General features: G+C 43.7%; 1 protein-coding gene across 3 annotated transcripts in view; it reads left to right on the forward strand.

Annotated features, from left to right (window-relative positions):
* Nucleotides 1-18,079, forward strand: part of LOC138296086 (FERM domain-containing protein 6-like) — a 1,138,137-nt gene that overhangs the window by 731,326 nt on the left and 388,732 nt on the right. For all 3 annotated transcript variants that reach the window (XM_069234915.1, XM_069234916.1, XM_069234917.1), the window contains exons 7-8: nucleotides 2,896-2,961; nucleotides 10,195-10,263. In XM_069234915.1, coding sequence (XP_069091016.1) covers nucleotides 2,896-2,961; nucleotides 10,195-10,263 — 135 coding nt within the window. The remainder of the gene's footprint in view (nucleotides 1-2,895; nucleotides 2,962-10,194; nucleotides 10,264-18,079) is intronic.

Genomic DNA, 18,079 nt, shown 5'->3' on the forward strand with positions numbered 1-18,079 from the left:
TATAAGCAAGAACCTGCTCACTTTCTAAAAGTGGCATTTTCAAACACACAATCTTAAAATTAACTTTACTAAAAGATGTATTTTCAAATTGGGAGCTCAGAGACCCCAAACTCCACATGTCCATCCACTCCCAAAGAGAATCTACACTTTAATCAGATTTAAAGGTAGCCCCCATGTTAATCGATGAGAGGGACAGGCCTTGCAACAGTGAAAAACGAATTTAGCAATATTTCACTGTCAGGACATATAAAACACATTACTATGTGTCCTACCTTAACCATACTATGCACCCTGCCCTTGGGGCTACCTAGGGCCTACCTTAGGGGTGTCTGACATGTACGAAAAGTGAAGGTTTAGGCCTGGCAAGTGGGTACACTTGCCAAGTCGAATTTACATTTAAAACTGCACACACAGACACTGCAATGGCAGGTCTGAGACATGATTACAGAGCTACTTACGTGGGTGGCACAACCAGTGCTGCAGGCCCACTAGTAGCATTTGATTTACAGGCCCTGGCACCTCTGGTGCACTGTACTAGGGACCTAGCAGAGGCAAAGTGCCCAGAGTAACAAAAACAGTAAACTCTGAGTCCAGCACACATCAACAACCTGGGGAACAGAGGCAAAATGTTAAGGAAGACAATAGCCAAGGATGAAAAGTCTAACAGTGCCCAAGACTGCTCCCCCGGTGGGGCTATGTTCACGTGCCAGAGAAGCAGCACCACCCCTGCCCCACTTTGTGCCTCACCAAATGCAGTCTGCGCTCTCCTCCAAGCTCCTGAGTGTAGCCGCGGCACTCACCCAACATACATCAGCCTGCTGTGGCATTGTGACTCCTGTGGGCAGTGCAGTCCCCTAGGATCAGACAGCCCTTCTGCCGTCTCTACAGCCAGGAACCTCCATCATTATGGCCAAGGCCGTACATACCCGAGAAGAGGCACACTCAGCATTGACACGGGCCGGGGCATGGAGATGCTCTGCGCCCGCACGGCAATCTTACTGCCTGATGTTCTGTGTACGTCGGCTGCTAACATTGTGGTACTGTATGCATCCTAATAGAGGCACCCACGGAGTTCCCTTCTGTTTCCATAACCTCGCTCCACCGGAACAGCGTGAGATCCTCAAGGAACGTTCCCCCAGGCTCGCTCACCGTTTCTGCTTCTCAAACGTACTGTAACTATTTGGGAATGCTCAGCTTACTAAAGCACTGCTTTGATTATACTACTTGAATTACTAAAAGTACTAACCCAAAATGTTTTGATTGGATCTTTTATCATATGGTCTTGTTTTAAATAGATAAATATCGACTATTTTCTCTAAACCAGCATGGAGCCTTTTTGGAGTGTTTCATTGAGTTTGTGTATGTGTTGCACAAATACTTTAAACATTGTCTCCTAGGTTATGTCTGACTGCTCTGCTCCAGGCTACCAGAGGGTGAGCACAGGTCGATTTAGGAGTGTATTTGCCTTACCCTAGCTAGAGTAGCAGGTTCTGCCTGGCTGAGGTGTATACCCTAGCCAATTAGAAACACCGTTTCTAACACCGGTTTTAATAATAATAGTTTGCTCACTTACAGGACTGGGAAGTTCTGCACACCCAACCGTTAATTTAAAAAACCCTGACTACGCTAACAAATATTGCCTCTTTATTACTTTTACTATCTTTTGTTGAGCGTACACCCATGAAAGTAAAACAGCTGCTAGGTATTACATTGAGCTCATTCAGAATACATTTCCAATTCACGATGAAGCACGAAAAGTGTGACATCGCTGAATTGTATCCAATAAATACAATAAAAAAATATTTTTAGTGAAGAATCTCCTTGAGTAGCAGCCTATGCATCCAGCAGTCACAGCTGGATCAGATAGCTTTGAAGTCCTGATTCTCTGTTGCAGCTCACTTTAAACACAGTGGGGCCAGTTTGGTTTGGTTCTGCCTATATCCAGCCCCTTCTCCCAGCAGGCACATTTTGGGGTTCTGTCCCGGAAACCCCACTCCTTTCTTTACTCATCCTCATACTTGCTCCCATCATAAGCAATGGGGTAGCTACTTTGTGGCGGTAGTGTTTATGAAAAGAAAGCGATAAGTCCTTTATAGAGCTGCCAAATAGAGGCATGACTAGTGTGACCAACCATTGCCTTTTCTATCTTCATAGCTAAGGCGACTCTGCATTCTGTATTTATTTGGCTAATTGTAGACCATTACATTGCCCAAATAGAGGTTCTTTTAAATCTTTATCTAATTACATGGGCATAAGTTCTCTGTTCTACACGCAGAGAAGTGCCACTCAAAGTGTCACACATGGCACTGAAATGTCACATATAAGCACACTGAAAAGAAGAAAATGTCACACATGGTCAAACTCCAAACTTGGGACCTATGGTCTAATGACTGATGTCCGAAAGACCTGTTCTATATGTGAATATAGTGTTGTATGGTGCTATTAGGTCTACCAGAAGCTAAGGCTGTCTGTAGTAAGACCCAAACCAAGTTATTTAGCCTAATGGTTTTCCTAGGAGCCAAGCAGCCCACATTTGGCACTGTTGAATGCTGGGGTTGTTGAATACCAAGTCTTCCTAGTTTTGAGCTCACCTTGTCCCTGTGTCTACCACCACCTTACACTGCTTGTCTCTTTATCTCACTCTTGCTGGTTTATTTTTATCCCTGCTTTCTCCTGTTCTTACTGTTTTGCAATCTTACTACTCCTCCCCTTTCTGCCTTTCTCTGTCTTATGGAAAAAAAAGGACTCGGTCCCAAAAAATTAGTGCTTGTGTCCATAACCTGAGACCGCCCACACAATAGATGCACTGCTGTGAACTGATGCTGTCTCGAAGTAGGTGTGCATGTAGTGTTGCAGTAGTGCTTTATTATAATAAGGTTTACATTGTTGTTATAGGACAAGAAGGAAGCACATCCCACTGTGTATCTGGACTTGACCTTGAGAGGACTCCAAATTTACCAGGTAATGGAGCTGAAATGACAGTCACCTTCTGTAAACTATCGACTGGTCTGTGCTCACAACAGTGCTTACATTTGAATGAAATTGCTAAATTCCATCTATCATATTATATGAACTAGAAGTTACAACTTTAAAACGGAATCCTTTAGAGAAAATCGAAGGTCGACTGTGTAGAACCTTTTTGACCCTAAGGAAATGTTTGTCCTTGGAGGTGTTTTGCTTAAAGTTGGGGACGGTTTGGTTACGTTTTGGAGGTTGTGTTCATGTCCTATGATATTCATCTGCCCGTAAACATTCCTACCCTAATACTATCCATAACTTGATTAAAAAGGGGACTGCTTCTGATTTACATATCTGTTATACAGTTCCAAAATGGAACATTTCAGTCAAACCAAAATACATGTGAATTAGCTCGTTTTTAATCTCGTTTTTTAATTAGAGGTATGGCTGAAGACATATGTTAAAGTATGTAGTTAGAATCATGATTAAAAGCATTATCAAAATGTAAGACATCTAACTTCATTTTTTGGCACAGTGACTCACAGACATGCACTTTTGCTTAATAGCAATCCTAGTTATTAATGTAAGAAGGTTTTATGCTACCTTTGGGTATAAAATAGTATTCAGACATGAGAAATCTTTTGGCAAACTGAAAGTAACAATAAACTATGTACATTATGTGGTGACCCATTACAAGACTTGACGGACAAACCATTTACCATTATAAGCAACTGACAAACCCTCTTCGGGGGGCGGGGGCACAGGAAAAGTGGGGCTACTGGACCTCATTTACAGTGACTGGGGTCGTTTTGCTCGGATGTACTGGAATCTGTCCTACCATAGCTCTGCAAAACTTAGCCAAACTAACCTCTTGAGCACTTGACTCTCAGTGGTAGCAATAGCGAGCACTCACAAGCTTCTCAAGGAGATAGTGTGAGAGTTCCTAAAGCTCAGAACTCAACAACTGGCCAGCAGCACAACTAAGTGCCCAGTACTTGTCTTTTTAAGAAAGAAAGTAATGTAATAACCTTGAAAACGAAATACTACACATCACAAAATGCAGTTGTTGTAAACAGCCCTTTTTGCAGGGTCATCCCCAATCTTTTTGCCTCCTGCCTATAGGAGGCTGGCGTGGCTTGTAGTGGGTACCAGAGGTACTTACACCTTGTGCCAGGTCCAGTTATCCCTTATTGGTGTAGAAGAGGTGTTTCTAGCAGCTTAGACTGATAGAAGGTAGCTGTGGCAAAGCAGCTTAGGGTGAACTATGAGACATGTAAAGCTCCTACTATACCACTGGTGTCATATGCACAATATCATAAGAAAACACAATACACAGAAGTACTAAAAATAAAGGTACTTTATTTTTATGACAATATGCCAAAAGTATCTCAGTGAGTATCCTCAGTATGAGGATAAGTTATATACACAAGATATATGTACACAAACCAAAATTATGCAGGTAATAGCAAGAAAAGTAATGCAAGCAGTGTAAAATTACAGTAGATTGCAATAGGAGCACATAGGTATAGGGGCAACACAAACCATATACTCCAAAAGTGGAATGCGAACCACGAATGTACCCCAAACCTATGTGAGCTTGTAGAGGGTCGCTGGGACTGTAGGAAAACAGTGAGGGTTAGAAAAATAGCCCACCCCAAGACCCTGAAGGGTAGGTGTAAAGTGCACTGATACCCGCAGAGAGCACAGAGTCGTGAAAGGGGGATTCTGCAGGAAGAACAAACACCAGCAATGCAACAGCAGTGGATTTCCGGACCTGAGTACCTGTAAGACAAGGGGACCAAGTCCAATAGTCGCGACAGTGTCGAGAGTGGCAGGAGCCCAGGAAATGCCTGCTGAGGGTGCAAGGAAGCTGCCACCGGTTGGAAGAAGCTTGGAGTTCTGAAAGAAAGAATAGGACTAGGAACTTCCCCTTTGGAGGATGGATGTCCAACGTCGGGAAGAAGCTTGCAGAGGTGTTCCCACGCAGAAAGACCGCAAACAAGACTTTCTAGCTGCAAGGGTCGCGGTTAGGGTTTTTGGATGCTGCTGTGGCCCAGGAGGGACCAGGATGTTGCCACTTGGATGAGGAGAAAGAGGGGGCGCCCAGCAACTCAGGGAGCCCTCACAGAAGCAGGCAGCACCCGCAGAAGTAACCTGAACAGGCACTTAGAAGAAAAGTGAACCGGAGTCCACCCGAAGTCACAAAAGGGAGTCCCACGACGCCAGAGGACAACTCAGAAGGTTGTGCACTGCAGGTTAGAGTGTCGGGGACCCAGGCTTGGCTGTGCACAAAGGAAATCCTGGAAGAGTGCACAGGAGCCGGAGGAGCTGCAAATCACGCAGTATCCAGCAATGCAGTCTAGCGTGGGGAGGCAAGGACTTACCTCCACCAGACTTGGACTGAAGAGTCACTGGACTGTGGGAGTCACTTGGACAGAGTTGCTGAGTTCCAGGGACCACGCTTGTCGTGCTGAGAAGGTACCCAGAGGACCAGTGATGCAGTCTTTTGGTGCCTGGGGTTGCAGGGGGAAGATTCCGTCGACCCACTGGAGATTTCTTCAGAGCTCCTGGTGCAGAGAGGAGGCAGGCTACCCCCAGAGCATGCACCACCTGGAAACAGTCGAGAAAGCCGGCAGGATGAAGCAATACAAGGTTGCTAGTAGTCGTCTTGCTACTTTGTTGCAGTTTTGCAGGCGTCCTGAGCAGTCAGCAGTCGATCCTTTGGCAGAAGGTGAAGAGGGAGATGCAGAGGAACTCTGATGAGCTCCTGCATTCGTTATCTGAAGAATTCCCCAAAGCAGAGACCCTAAATAGCCAGAAAAGGAGGTTTGGCTACCAAGGAAGGAGGATTGGCTACCAAGGGAGGTAAGAGCCTATCAGAAGGAGCCTCTGACGTCACCTGCTGGCATGGGCCACTCAGAGCTGTCCAGTGTGCCACAAACACCTCTGTTTCCAAGATGGCAGAGGTCTGGGACACACTGGAAGAGATCTGGACACCTCCCCTGGGAGGTGCAGGTCAGGGGAGTGGTCACTCCCCTTTCCTTTGTCCAGTTTCACGCCAGAGCAGGGCTGGGGGATCCCTGAACCTGTGTAGACTGGCTTATGCAGAGATGGGCACCATCTGTGCCCATCAAAGCATTTCCAGAGGCTTGGGGAGGCGACTTCTCCCCAGCCCTCACACCTATTTCCAAAGGGAGGGGGTGTTACACCCTCTCTCAGAGGAAGTCCTTTGTTCTGCCTTCCTGGGCCAGGGCTGCCTGGACCCCAGGAGGGCAGAAACCTGTCTGAGGGGTTGGCAGCAGCAGCAGCTGCAGTGAAGACCCCGGAAAGGCAGTTTCGCAGTACCCGGGTTCTGTGCTAGAGACCCGGGGATCATGGAATTGTCCCCCCAATGCCAGAACGGCATTGGGGTGACAATTCCATGATCTTAGACATGTTACATGGCCATGTTCGGAGTTACCATTGTGACGCTGTACATAGGTAGTGACCAACGTACAGTGCACGCGTGTAATGGTGTTCCCGCACTCACAAGGTCCGGGGAATTTGCCCTGAACAATGTGGGGGCACCTTGGCTAGTGCCAAGGTGCCCACACACTAAGTAACTTTGCACCCAACCTTCACTAGGTGAAGGTTAGACATATAGGTGACTTACAAGTTACTTAAGTGCAGTGGTAAATGGCTGTGAAATAACGTGGACGTTATTTCACTCTGGCTGCACTGGCAGGCCTGTGTAAGAATTGTCAGAGCTCCATATGGGTGGCAAAAGAAATGCTGCAGCCCATAGGGATCTCCTGGAACCCCAATACCCTGGGTACCTCAGTACCATATACTAGAGAATTATATGGGTGTACCAGTATGCCAATGGGAATTGGTAAATTTAGTCACTAGCCTGTTAGTGACAAATTTGGAAAGCAGAGAGAGCATAACCACTGAGGTTCTGGTTAGCAGAGCCTCAGTGAGACAGTTAGGCATCACACAGGGAACACATACAGGGCACATACATATGAGCACTGGGGCCCTGTCTGGCAGGGTCCCAGTGACACATAGACTAAAGCAACATATATACAGTGAAATATGGGGGTAACATGCCAGGCAAGATGGTACTTTCCTACACTGCCCCCTATTTTTTGTGACCTGTTGCTGTTGGCTTTTGAACTCTGAGCACTTTACCACTGCTAACCAGTGCTAAAGTGCATATGCTCTCTGTGTAAAATGTATTGTTGATAGGTTTATCCATGATTGGCATATTTGATTTACTAGTAAGTCCCTAGTAAAGTGCACTGGAGGTGACCAGGGCCTGTAAATCAAATGCTGTGGGCCTGCAGCACTGGTTGTGCCACCCACATTAGTAGCCCTGTAAACATGGCTCAGACCTGCCACTGCAGTGTCTGTGTGTGCAGTTTTAACCTGCCAATTCGACTTGGCAAGTGTACCTATTTGCTAGGCCTACACCTTCCCTTTTCTTACATATAAGTAGGCCCTAGGTAGCCCCATGGGCAGGGTGCAGTGTATGTTTAAGGTGGGACATATACTAATGTGTTTTATATGTCCTAACAGTGAAATACTGCTAAATTCGGTTTTCACTGTTGAAAGGCCTATCACTCTATTAGGTTAACATGGGGGCTGCCTTTAAATTTGATTAAAGTGTAGATTCCCCTTGGGAGCGGATAGACATGTGGAGTTTGGGGTCTCTGAGCTCACAATTTAAAAATACATATTTTAGTAAAGTTGATTTTAAGATTGTGTGTTTGAAAATGCCACTTTTAGAAAGTGAGCATTTTCTTGCTCAAACCATTCTGTGACTCTTCCTGTTTGTGGATTCCCTGTCTGGTTCAGTTTGACAGTTGGGCTGTTTGCACCTCTCTCTAGATAGTAACACAAAGGGAGCTGGGGTGTAGCCTGTATATCCTGAAGTGCCATCTGTGCTAGGAGGGAGGGGAGGAGTGGTCAATCACACCTGAAAGGGTCGTGCCTGCCTTCACACAATACAGTCTCCAACCCCCTGGTGTGTGTCTGGGGCCTGGCCTGGGCAAGGCAGGATTTCACAAACAAGAGAGACTTTTCTTTGAAGTAAGCCTACTTGAAAGGGCAAAATTGGTATAAGAAGGGCACCCAAAACCACAGATTTTAGATCACTTCTGGAAACCAAGAGGAACCTCTGCCTGGAGAAGAGCTGAAAAGCTGAGGAAAAAGAGCTGCCCTGCCTGTGACTGTGCTTTGTGGAGCTATCCTGCAGTTGCTGCTTCTGCCTGTGCAAGAGGACAAAGACTGGACTTTGTGTGTCTTCCTTCTTGTGAAAAACTCTCCAAGGGCTTGAAACTGAACTTCCCTCCTGTTGTTGAAGTCTCAGGGACAGCAAAGACTTCTCTCTGTCATCACTTGGAGCCTCTGCTGAGACTCCTGCCCTGCCAAGTGGTGCCCTAGCCAGTTCCTGGGGCCTTGAAAGGAGAAGCTGGCTGACCAAGTTTAAGAAATACACGCACAGACTGCTGTGTAGGGAAAATTTCAACGTAACCTCTAGAAAAACAACTATGCGCCGGCTTCAACCCTGAAATCGAAGCTCCACCTGCAGTGCAGCTGGGAGATCAATGCACGCGGCTGAAGAAACGACACACAGCATCCCTGACGGAGGCTGGTGAGATCGCAACATACACTGCGTGGTTTTTGGATCACCGTGCGGCAGGATTTCTGACACAAACATCCCTGGGTGTGTAAAAATGACGCAAAGCCTGCCCGGACCTGAGAGTGCTTGTCTGGATCGACGCATCGCTCTCCTGCGGAGAGAAGAAACGACACACGCCGACTAGACCGAAGCAGAAATGACGTAAGGTCTCGCTCGTGAGTGATATCAACGCATCACAAGCATTTTGTTTAACGCACACTCAACCGTGCGGGGTTATTTTTGATGTGACCCAGGTACATTTTCACACTAACAGCGTTAGCGTTGCGTTTAAAAAAACATGAAGACTCTTTTTGCTTTTTAATTAATAACTTGACTTGTGTATGTTGGATTTTTGTCGTTTTGGTCTTGTTTTGTTTAGATAAATATTCTCTATTTTTCAGAACCAGTGTTGTGTAATTTTGTAGTGTTTTCATTAAGTTACTGTGTACAAATACTTTACACCTAGCACTCTGAAGTTAAGCCCGCCTTCTCGTGCCAAGCTACCAAGAGGGTAAGCGGGGGTTAGCTGAAGGTGATTCTCTTTTACCCTGACTAGACTGAGGGTCCTTGCTTGGACAGGGGGTAACCTGACTGCCAACCAAAGACCCCATTTTTAACAGCAGTTATAAATAAATACTGATGCAGGGCCACTGAACTCTGGGTTTAAGGTCCCACTGACTCCACGTCTGTCTGTAGGTTAAGTATGTGGTAGGCTTTCAGGCACAGGTAGAGTGTTACCCCTCCCATACAGTTTGTTTACTCAGTATTTACAGCCTGAGTTTTACTCTTCTCGCCTAAATGTGAGTTCTCTTTGCTGGTCACAGTTGGCAGCAGTGCACATCCGTTCCCTCCAGTAGGAAGAAGCACCAGCTGTAAGTATGCTTGCATTCCGCCTCCCCTGCCCTGGAGCAGCAGATGCAGGTTGTGCTCCCTGTAGGCTGCAGCAGCTGCAAGCACTGTTTCTGGTGGTCATGAAGGTAAGAAGTCACAAGTTCACCGCAGGTCCCTTGCAGACAGCGGTGCAGCTCCAATGCCACATGCTCATTGTTGGTGTTAGCTGTTGGGGCTGTGCAGGTCTGGTAGACTGAAGTGGCACAGTATGAATCAGTACACCTACACCCACCTGACACAGGTCTAGTCACAACTATTGTTTCACAACATGGTATGCTGCCACCACCGCTCTACATGCTAAATCCACGACATGGACGGTAGTCCTAAAATTGAGGGCACACTTTGTGCGCCCCTACAGGTCTAGGACTTTACTCAACTTTACTTACTTTAAGGAATAGGCCTAGGTCTTTGCACACACGCTAGATTGCCATGAAGCCGTGGCCAAAATGAAAAGTCAGGATGCAAGATATTCATAGGTGGGCACTCAAGACACAGAAACATAACCGTACACCATGCAAAGGGCATTCCCATCCCAATTAACATGAAATGCCATGTTGTGACTATATAGAGATGGTATTGTAGCTTCACTTTCTTCTGTAAAATGTAATGTGTGGCAGATGCAAGGTGCAGATGGTCAACCTTTTTCATGGTTAATTAAAGTATGTTTCTTTTGTTAACTGCAGGAGAGGAGCCAAGCGCGTCAATTGGTGTACGATTTCCCTTGGTCAAATGTGGGAAAACTTACATTCCTTGTAAGTACTGGAATGCTGCTGATCTTGTTAATATGCATGCTTAGTTCCCCCTGGCCTGGGACACAGGCAGAACCAGTCGTTCTGCATAGAGTGTACGTGGTGCTACCTGTTTAAACATATATTTGAATACGGCATGCTTCTGTTGCACGATCGGGAACACTCGTGTAGTCAGAGATGCGCTTTTTAATCTACATATAATGAATTGAGAACTATGATTCGCTTAAATCCCAGTGCATAAAAAATAGCCGAAACTGTGTTGTAGGTTTATTTCGAAATCTTCGTTAGTGTCACATTAAAAGCCGCTGCACAAACGCACGAGACGTTGCTACGCTGCCAAATGCAACACGATAATGACTTCTCAGAGCAAGCCTCCAAACACTGAGCAGTTTTCAGTAGTCGAGCAGGTGCAGTGACACCGGGGTCCAGTGACCTCAGTGGCCGTATTATCCCTAATTTCTGATTTAATCTACTACCCTGCAAGTCCTTGGTGCTTGCTTGCACTGGGGCCTTCTTCCACCCTTGCCAGTACACCAATGCTTAATTTAAGCTTGTGGTTTCCGTTGCAGGGCTCCGACACTGATTTTTCTGCCTCAAGCATTTATTGCGAGAAAAAGACACATATGGGAAAGACGGAGGAATAAAAAAAACTAAAAAGCTTCACAAAGGGAGAAAGAAGAACGCTGCAAGAGTGAGCTGAAGGGTCAGAGAATGGCTGTAAATGGGTTAAAGAGGCCTGAGATGGCTTCAGGATTACACCGTTTTAGGATTCCGTCGTTGAACATTTAATTGCAGCATCCGCATGTTATAGATGAGAGTGGAAGCTGACCTCATGGGGGGCTCTGTGTTTAGCAATAACTAGGAAACTTGCGATTTAAAAGCACCTGCTGAAACGTTCCTTGTGCGTCCAGCCTTCAGGATTTGACTCGCCATAAAGTATGGTATTAATATGCCTGCCGCAAAGAACAGCACTATATTTTATATGGATAGCTGATTGGATTAGTAACGTCAGGCTTTTTAAACAAAGCGCTTTACAACGAAGGAATGCATGCGAAATTGGGGGGGGGGGGGTCACATTTCCCTGGTGGTAGTGAAGTGATCCGAGCAGGTGATCATGATGGGGGGGGGTGGGGGGGTCTGAGGGGGGCAAAAAAGTCTGTCCCACAGGGCGCCACAAGCGCTAAAGCCGGTCCTGGCTTTTGGGCGAAGTGTATTGTGCTTGTGAGTACAAGCCTTGAAAAGTCCTAATCAAGCCTACGATTCATAGAAAGTGGCAGAACCACCTCGCTAATGTTTCTTAGATTCTCTTTTTGTCAGCCCGTACCAACCAAATAACCACTCCTAGAAGCTAAGAAACTGCCCAGCTGTAAAAGACCCCCACCCCAGTCATCGTATCGCTGAGGGTGGATATCGCAAACCTTTAGAAGATGACTAGTTACTTGTGGATAACGAGGAAAACAAAAGTGTTACAAAGAATGTGTTTGGGCGCCCACTCCAGCACAGACTTGCTTAGATTCACATACTCGACAGAATGACAGTTGTGGATCCCAGGACTCTTTTCCATGAAATATTATGCACCCCACGCAGAGCCGCTTTCTAAGCTTCTGGATGAAGGCACACAAGTTTCCCCTTTTTCTCTATCTCAAGAGCACCTATGGATGGATTCATAGGTATTTTCCAAAGGGGGTTTTGTTACCAAGGGACATATCAGTCCCAGTTTTTCATCTTATTATTTTTTCTTTATAGCTATCTCATTTTGCAGATTCCTTTAACTATTCACAACGCAATTTCGTATTTTCTCAAGAGCTTATTTTATTATTTACTTTAATTAATGTCTTGTAAAACATTGTGTACCCCTTGGTTAGTCTTGTGTTGTTTTGTGATTGTGCACAGTATGGACATTGAGGTTCCATGATGCTCCTTTAATAAATAAAAAAGCCGATTTGGACTGACATGGGGTTTGACTTCAATAAAGTTGTGTGGCACCATCGTGGGAGGCACCATCCACCAAGAGGCCGGAAATCAGCTATAGCTAACTCACAAACTAGCTCATTGCACCCACAAGCAACCTCTTGAGCTATTGACATGTTGCAATGTGTCCTTAGGGCTGTAAATACTGGACACTTTGGCACTGAGGGCTTCCAGGCCATATTGGATTGGGTTAACTGCTAAAACAGTTTGCAGCCAGGTTGGTTGGATATTGTTACATCTGCATCACACTGATACACTCTACCCAATAACATCAGCAAAACTCACACAATAAATACATCTCTGCAGATTTCCCCATGAACAAAAGTCATTAAGAGAATGCATTTGTTACTCTTATCGTGTAGCTGAAAAGGTAGGTCATTTGGTATGGTCCATAGATCCAGCTTCCTTGCTAATTATTGTGGATGAATAAAGTTAATATTTCCTACGAGCAGAATTACCTGGAGAATACTGAAAGCGGTTGTTTCTGCTTCTAAGGACACATCTCCCGTACAGTCTATGGAATGAAAACACCAGAATGGAGAAACTGAAGCAGAACTGTCTGAGGAACAGGAATGCTTAGAGTCTCTCTCAAGGCAAAGGGCTGTCAAAGACCTTTTATCAGAAAGAGTAACAGAAGACACAGGGTTAGATCCAGATCACCACTCAAAGCATGAACCATCACACTGAAGGTGTAGCCCCGGAAAGCCCACTGAGTCTTGGGACTCAGACTTGGGTACGAGGTGCCCCAAAATAATCTGAAGTGAGTACCACACACATATATATATATGACAGTCCTAATCTGACATGGTGAGTCTGTGGTAAATTCTTTTATATAAGTGGCTTTATCCAAGGCACTTAGGGGCACCGTGTATCTCGAGTAGATGGGTAATGAATATATTTCTTAAATCTGCATCAACTGTAGTTTTCGAGAATGCAAATTTAAAGATTTTAGATACATTCTTACTAGAAAGTTGCCTGAATGAGGCTGTAATTACTTGAGTTCAGTTATGGTTGATTTGAAGAGTATTAGATTTCGTTCCACAAAGGAGCCCAGAACAGGAAGATCATTTTAACCACAAAACACATGTTGACCGTTTTGATGAAGGCTGTTTGTTAAAAATAAGTTATGTCTAAATGATCTGTAGGCTGAACAGTCACCCAATGGGACAATTCTTTTGAAGACAACAAACAACTATTGTTCTTTTAATATAACATGTACGACTCTTTACGTAACGTCCATGGTTACAAATTTCTGCAAAGGATCTTGTTGGAAATATAAACTTGCTTTTGTTGCAAAGTAGTTCATCTATGAGAGTTGTTATTCATAGAAATGACTAAGCAATTGTAAACGCATGCAGGCTCGCCACTTGTACCAGGGACTTGAGACTGTTGGAGTAGTCAACAGAGTGGGTAGTAGCTTTTAGCAGGGCCAGTGTCGAGGGCTATAAAATAGTCTCTTCCCCCGTTCTATCTCAAATCAACCCTTGACGTGGCTTTATCCAAGCTCTTTGTTTTGTTGAGCTGGTTTTCGTTAAACCCTCTCCATTCTTCTCATGGAAAAAGTTTGTAATATTATTATGGCCTTAACTACTCTTGATATGCATTTTTTGTACCCCCTTATGTTAGACACTCTTTTTCATTATGGCCAGTTTCCTGGAGCTTGAGTATCTATCATGCATGCTGAAACTTTGAGTATCTTTTACAATTTACTTTAGTAGTACCCTCAATTCCAAACGTTGGGATTTACCATGCTTTATTGTTCCCCATTGTAGTTGCATCCCTGCCTTTTAAATTTATCTTCCCCACTACATACACTTCACACTCAACAAACAGTCTCTTCCCTGTGTCCTCCAATAGTTGTGGTTTTAGGCGGGTGTAGCTGATATGCGTCTCTCTGCATTCACCCAAAACACACTTTATTGTGCTCTATCGAACATAGAAACTGCTATGTTGTTTTTCTGATTGCGAGAGTTGATCTTCGAGCAAGGAATACTTACTGCATAAAAATAAAAAATATATTATCATTTGTGTCAAATAAATCACACATTATCCTAAATATAATTTTCTCATCTGGACATGAAACATACTGGCTGTGATGCATACTAGAGGGGTAGCCTAGTCATTGTGTTCAGAAAAATATTGTATTGTATTAAAACCATGGACGGAAAATGAAGGCTGTTAGGTAGTCACAAACATATCGGCCCAGGATAATGTTAGTCATAGGTTTAAAATATGCAGACCGCCTTTCAGGAAAATAATGTATTGATGTTAAAAGCGTGGACAGATAAAAAACAGTTCTAGGGTTAACTCTGGATCTTCTACTGAATAGATTTGGAAGTCCTGATACTCACAATACCAGAGACAGGGGCCTACTGACATTACCATCAACTACAATAGGTCTTCCAGTGCCCCAATTTTACAGAAACGATCTAGAACTTAGTTTGAGCTCAAGGATGTCTTCACGCCTGAAGTGGAACATGCCATACGTGAACTAAAAAGGGAAAAATATGAACAGAGGGAAAAAGTGGGTAGACTCTTGCATAACCTTTGTTTGTTAGCCCAGCATTAGGAAACAAGTACTGCAACTTACGAACACACACAAGAAAGTTACTATGTTCTTTACCTGTTTATCGGACCCTGATCATACCTATAGGGTACAATTAGAGGACAAATTCTTAACCAATGTTCTGCTATCATAACTGAATGTAGTCAGTGCGCTAACCGAGATCACTGTATTTAAAGGAAGAAATACCAAAGATGATCGATATATTTAGCTGCTGAGAAAGTGTTTAACTGCTTGGAGTTAGGCTACTGTTTCAAAATCCTGAAGAGGGCTGGTTGAGGGAACACCGATAAGCAAGATTCACTGGCTATACACAGAGTTTGTAGCTCAGAATAACGGCAGGGGGTTTGAGTCTGTGATGTTTTATGTCAAGAGAGGGACTTGACAGGGACACATGCTGTACTCAGTACTATTTGTATTAGCACTAAAACCACTAGCTATCACGATATAGTAGGCCACTAATATAAAGCAATTAAAAATCCTCCAGGCCCACCCAAAAAAATCTGGCCGTATGTATGATACACACCTATCAGTATGAGAAACTGCAACCTACATTGCTGTCATCATCACCCTAATAACAAATAAATTAACTGGACTAGATCATTTCTCTTAATCTCTTCCCCCTTGAAAAGGCTTGTGATTTCAAAGAATTCCTTGCAGCCCCTCAGTTATTTCACAACAATCCAGACACCCATGTTTATGTTTGTTGCTGCCACTGAATTTTGGCACTCAAGCTTAGCCTGTTTCTCAATCTGTTATCTAATTTCTATTGCTGTCCATCCACTCTTCAACTCTCTTTTACACCATTCTTTCTTTCAGTTCACCCACCCAGCTGAAAAGTATGTATTTGGGCTTCCTTTCCCTTGTAGATGTCCACTGGACTTATTCCGTTAGTCATATGTACAGTAACCCTGTCAGACCACCGTTTGTAAGTGATCTCACACTGCCAGTTCAGCCTATTGCCCCAACTAAGTTGGATGCTTTCATTCTAGGTGAGGTTGAATCTCTCAATTACCCCATTGGATTCCAAGAGGTAAAGTGCTGACTTCTTCAGTTCCATGTCCTTAATAAACACCCAATCATCCTTGATAACTGTACTCCTTTGTCCTTGAAGATTTCTTTTGGGAAACCTTCTTTTACCATGAAATGTTTCAGAAACGTTATCACTCTGTTAGTCTTAATATCATATACTAACTCTATCTCAGATAATCTGGAAAAAATATGAGTTAACATAATAACATAACATAGGTCCTTTTGCTAGTATATCCTAGCTAATCTCTTCTCAGGGACCTTTGGAAAGCTCCATACAAACCGTGAGCTGTGTCCTTACCAATCTAAACTCATTCGTTTCTTTACAGTCTTAGCATTGTCTGGTCCTCCTTTCCACCATGAGGTAAAAGTCTTTCCATCAAAACTCACATCATAACCTTTCCAAACTCACATCATACCTTTTCACAGCATAACCTTTCCTATATGTCTTGTTCCTCGAAGCAACAGTCCATAATAGTGTAATAATGCAAGGTCCCCAATGTGACCAGTATGCATTATTCAACATATTATAGGGAGGCCATGTCACTAACCATCTTGCAGACCCTTAACACCACGTCATTCTTTGCCATCTCTAGCATGCAGTCTACCTTAGGTACGCTTTCCAGTGTCACGCCTCAAACCTTCACATCATCAAGTTAATCATCCTTTGGTTCCTCACTTAAAACCCCTTCATCAGTGTTGTCCTTGGGCAATCTGCTTAGACAACCTGCTGTCATATTACTGATACAAATAAATATTCCACCGTGAATTTGCACTCCTTTAGCAAAACTACCAATTTTGGTATTCTAGAGATGTCAATTAAACTTTTATCAGTCAATATTTCGTTTCAGCATTTATTATCAGTTTTTATTGAATCTCCTTTCTCCAAACACAATTTTTGAACTTCATTGCAGCCCAAGTCACTCGTAAGGCTTCCTACTTAACTACCAAAAATGTATTTTCGTTCTTCTTCAGTACCCTGGAGGTTTTGTATCTCGGCATTAAAACAGCATCTAAAAGTCTGTTGCTAGAATCGGTAATTATGCTGCTGATTGGGAACTGTTGTCACATTTTATATTATGCCTTTGCACTTTTCATCCAAGACAAATTCAACCCTTTTTTTTTTTAGAAAACTGACTCATCCTGTCCGCTTTTCTTTGCACAATTCTTTATAAATCTACTATAGATTTCGTCCATCTTTTAGAAAGTAAGGAGTTCGTCTTTATAGGTCAAAAAATGCTCTATAGCTTAGAACAAATAATTTTTGGGTCTCACACCTGCACCAAAAATCCGATGTTCCAGGTGCTCAATCTTGTAATTTACAAAACTCAACATTCAGTCATGTCTCTCCTTGTATTTTCCCACCAACACCTGGACACCTTCAATACCTCCTGACAGCATGTCCATTCTCCTCCAGAAGACAAAAGCCGCCGTGACCAAACCAAACTGCAATATCATCAGTTTGTGAGTGCCTGAATGGTCACGATGGCTGAGAGATACCGCAGTGCTTCATGCAAAAGTATGTGGTAGTGAGTGTCATCCACGACTAAGGTGGTGAAGACTTTGGTACACCACAATAGAGTCATCATTATGTTTGGGAGGAATATTTACCAAACACCACATTCCTACTTTACCTTAGATCTATGCAGAGCCTAAACTTTCCACTTGGTTCGTGTGTCACCATCACTAGGGGTTGATATTGCTCTTGTCCCCTAATAATCTCTAATGTTGCCAACTCAACATGCAGTTGCTCATTTCCGACATATATACTTTAATTCAAGTGCCCTGAACTCTATGAACTGTAGCTTTGCGACAGAGAGCGCTAATCAAACAACATTTTGATGTTTCCTCCTTCAATGTTTACTATTTACTTTGGTTTCCTGCATTGCTCCCCATTAATATGAAGAACAAAAGTTTCTTGCAGCTCTGTTACCTAACTGACTGCTCTACACATTTTCCCACCATAGAAACATTTGGCACAGTACCCAATCCTGCTGCATATTTTGTATATTGTTCTAATAGCTAGGCCTTCTCTTCACTTTTCTGTGTCCTCTCTGCCAGCACCTTTAACAAGACTCTGAAACGTTTTGCCATATTTGATATTGATGATGATTCTTTTCTTTTTTTTACAAATCAAACTATATGCTTTCTTTTCACCATCTTATTTTATTCCATTGCCATTATTGATTACCTCAATAAAAGTCATAGAGTGCTCAATCCATTTGCAAATCCCGATACTTAATTCAAAGATGAGTT

This window comes from Pleurodeles waltl, chromosome 5, assembly GCF_031143425.1.
Source record: "Pleurodeles waltl isolate 20211129_DDA chromosome 5, aPleWal1.hap1.20221129, whole genome shotgun sequence".
Lineage (NCBI taxonomy): Eukaryota > Metazoa > Chordata > Amphibia > Caudata > Salamandridae > Pleurodeles > Pleurodeles waltl.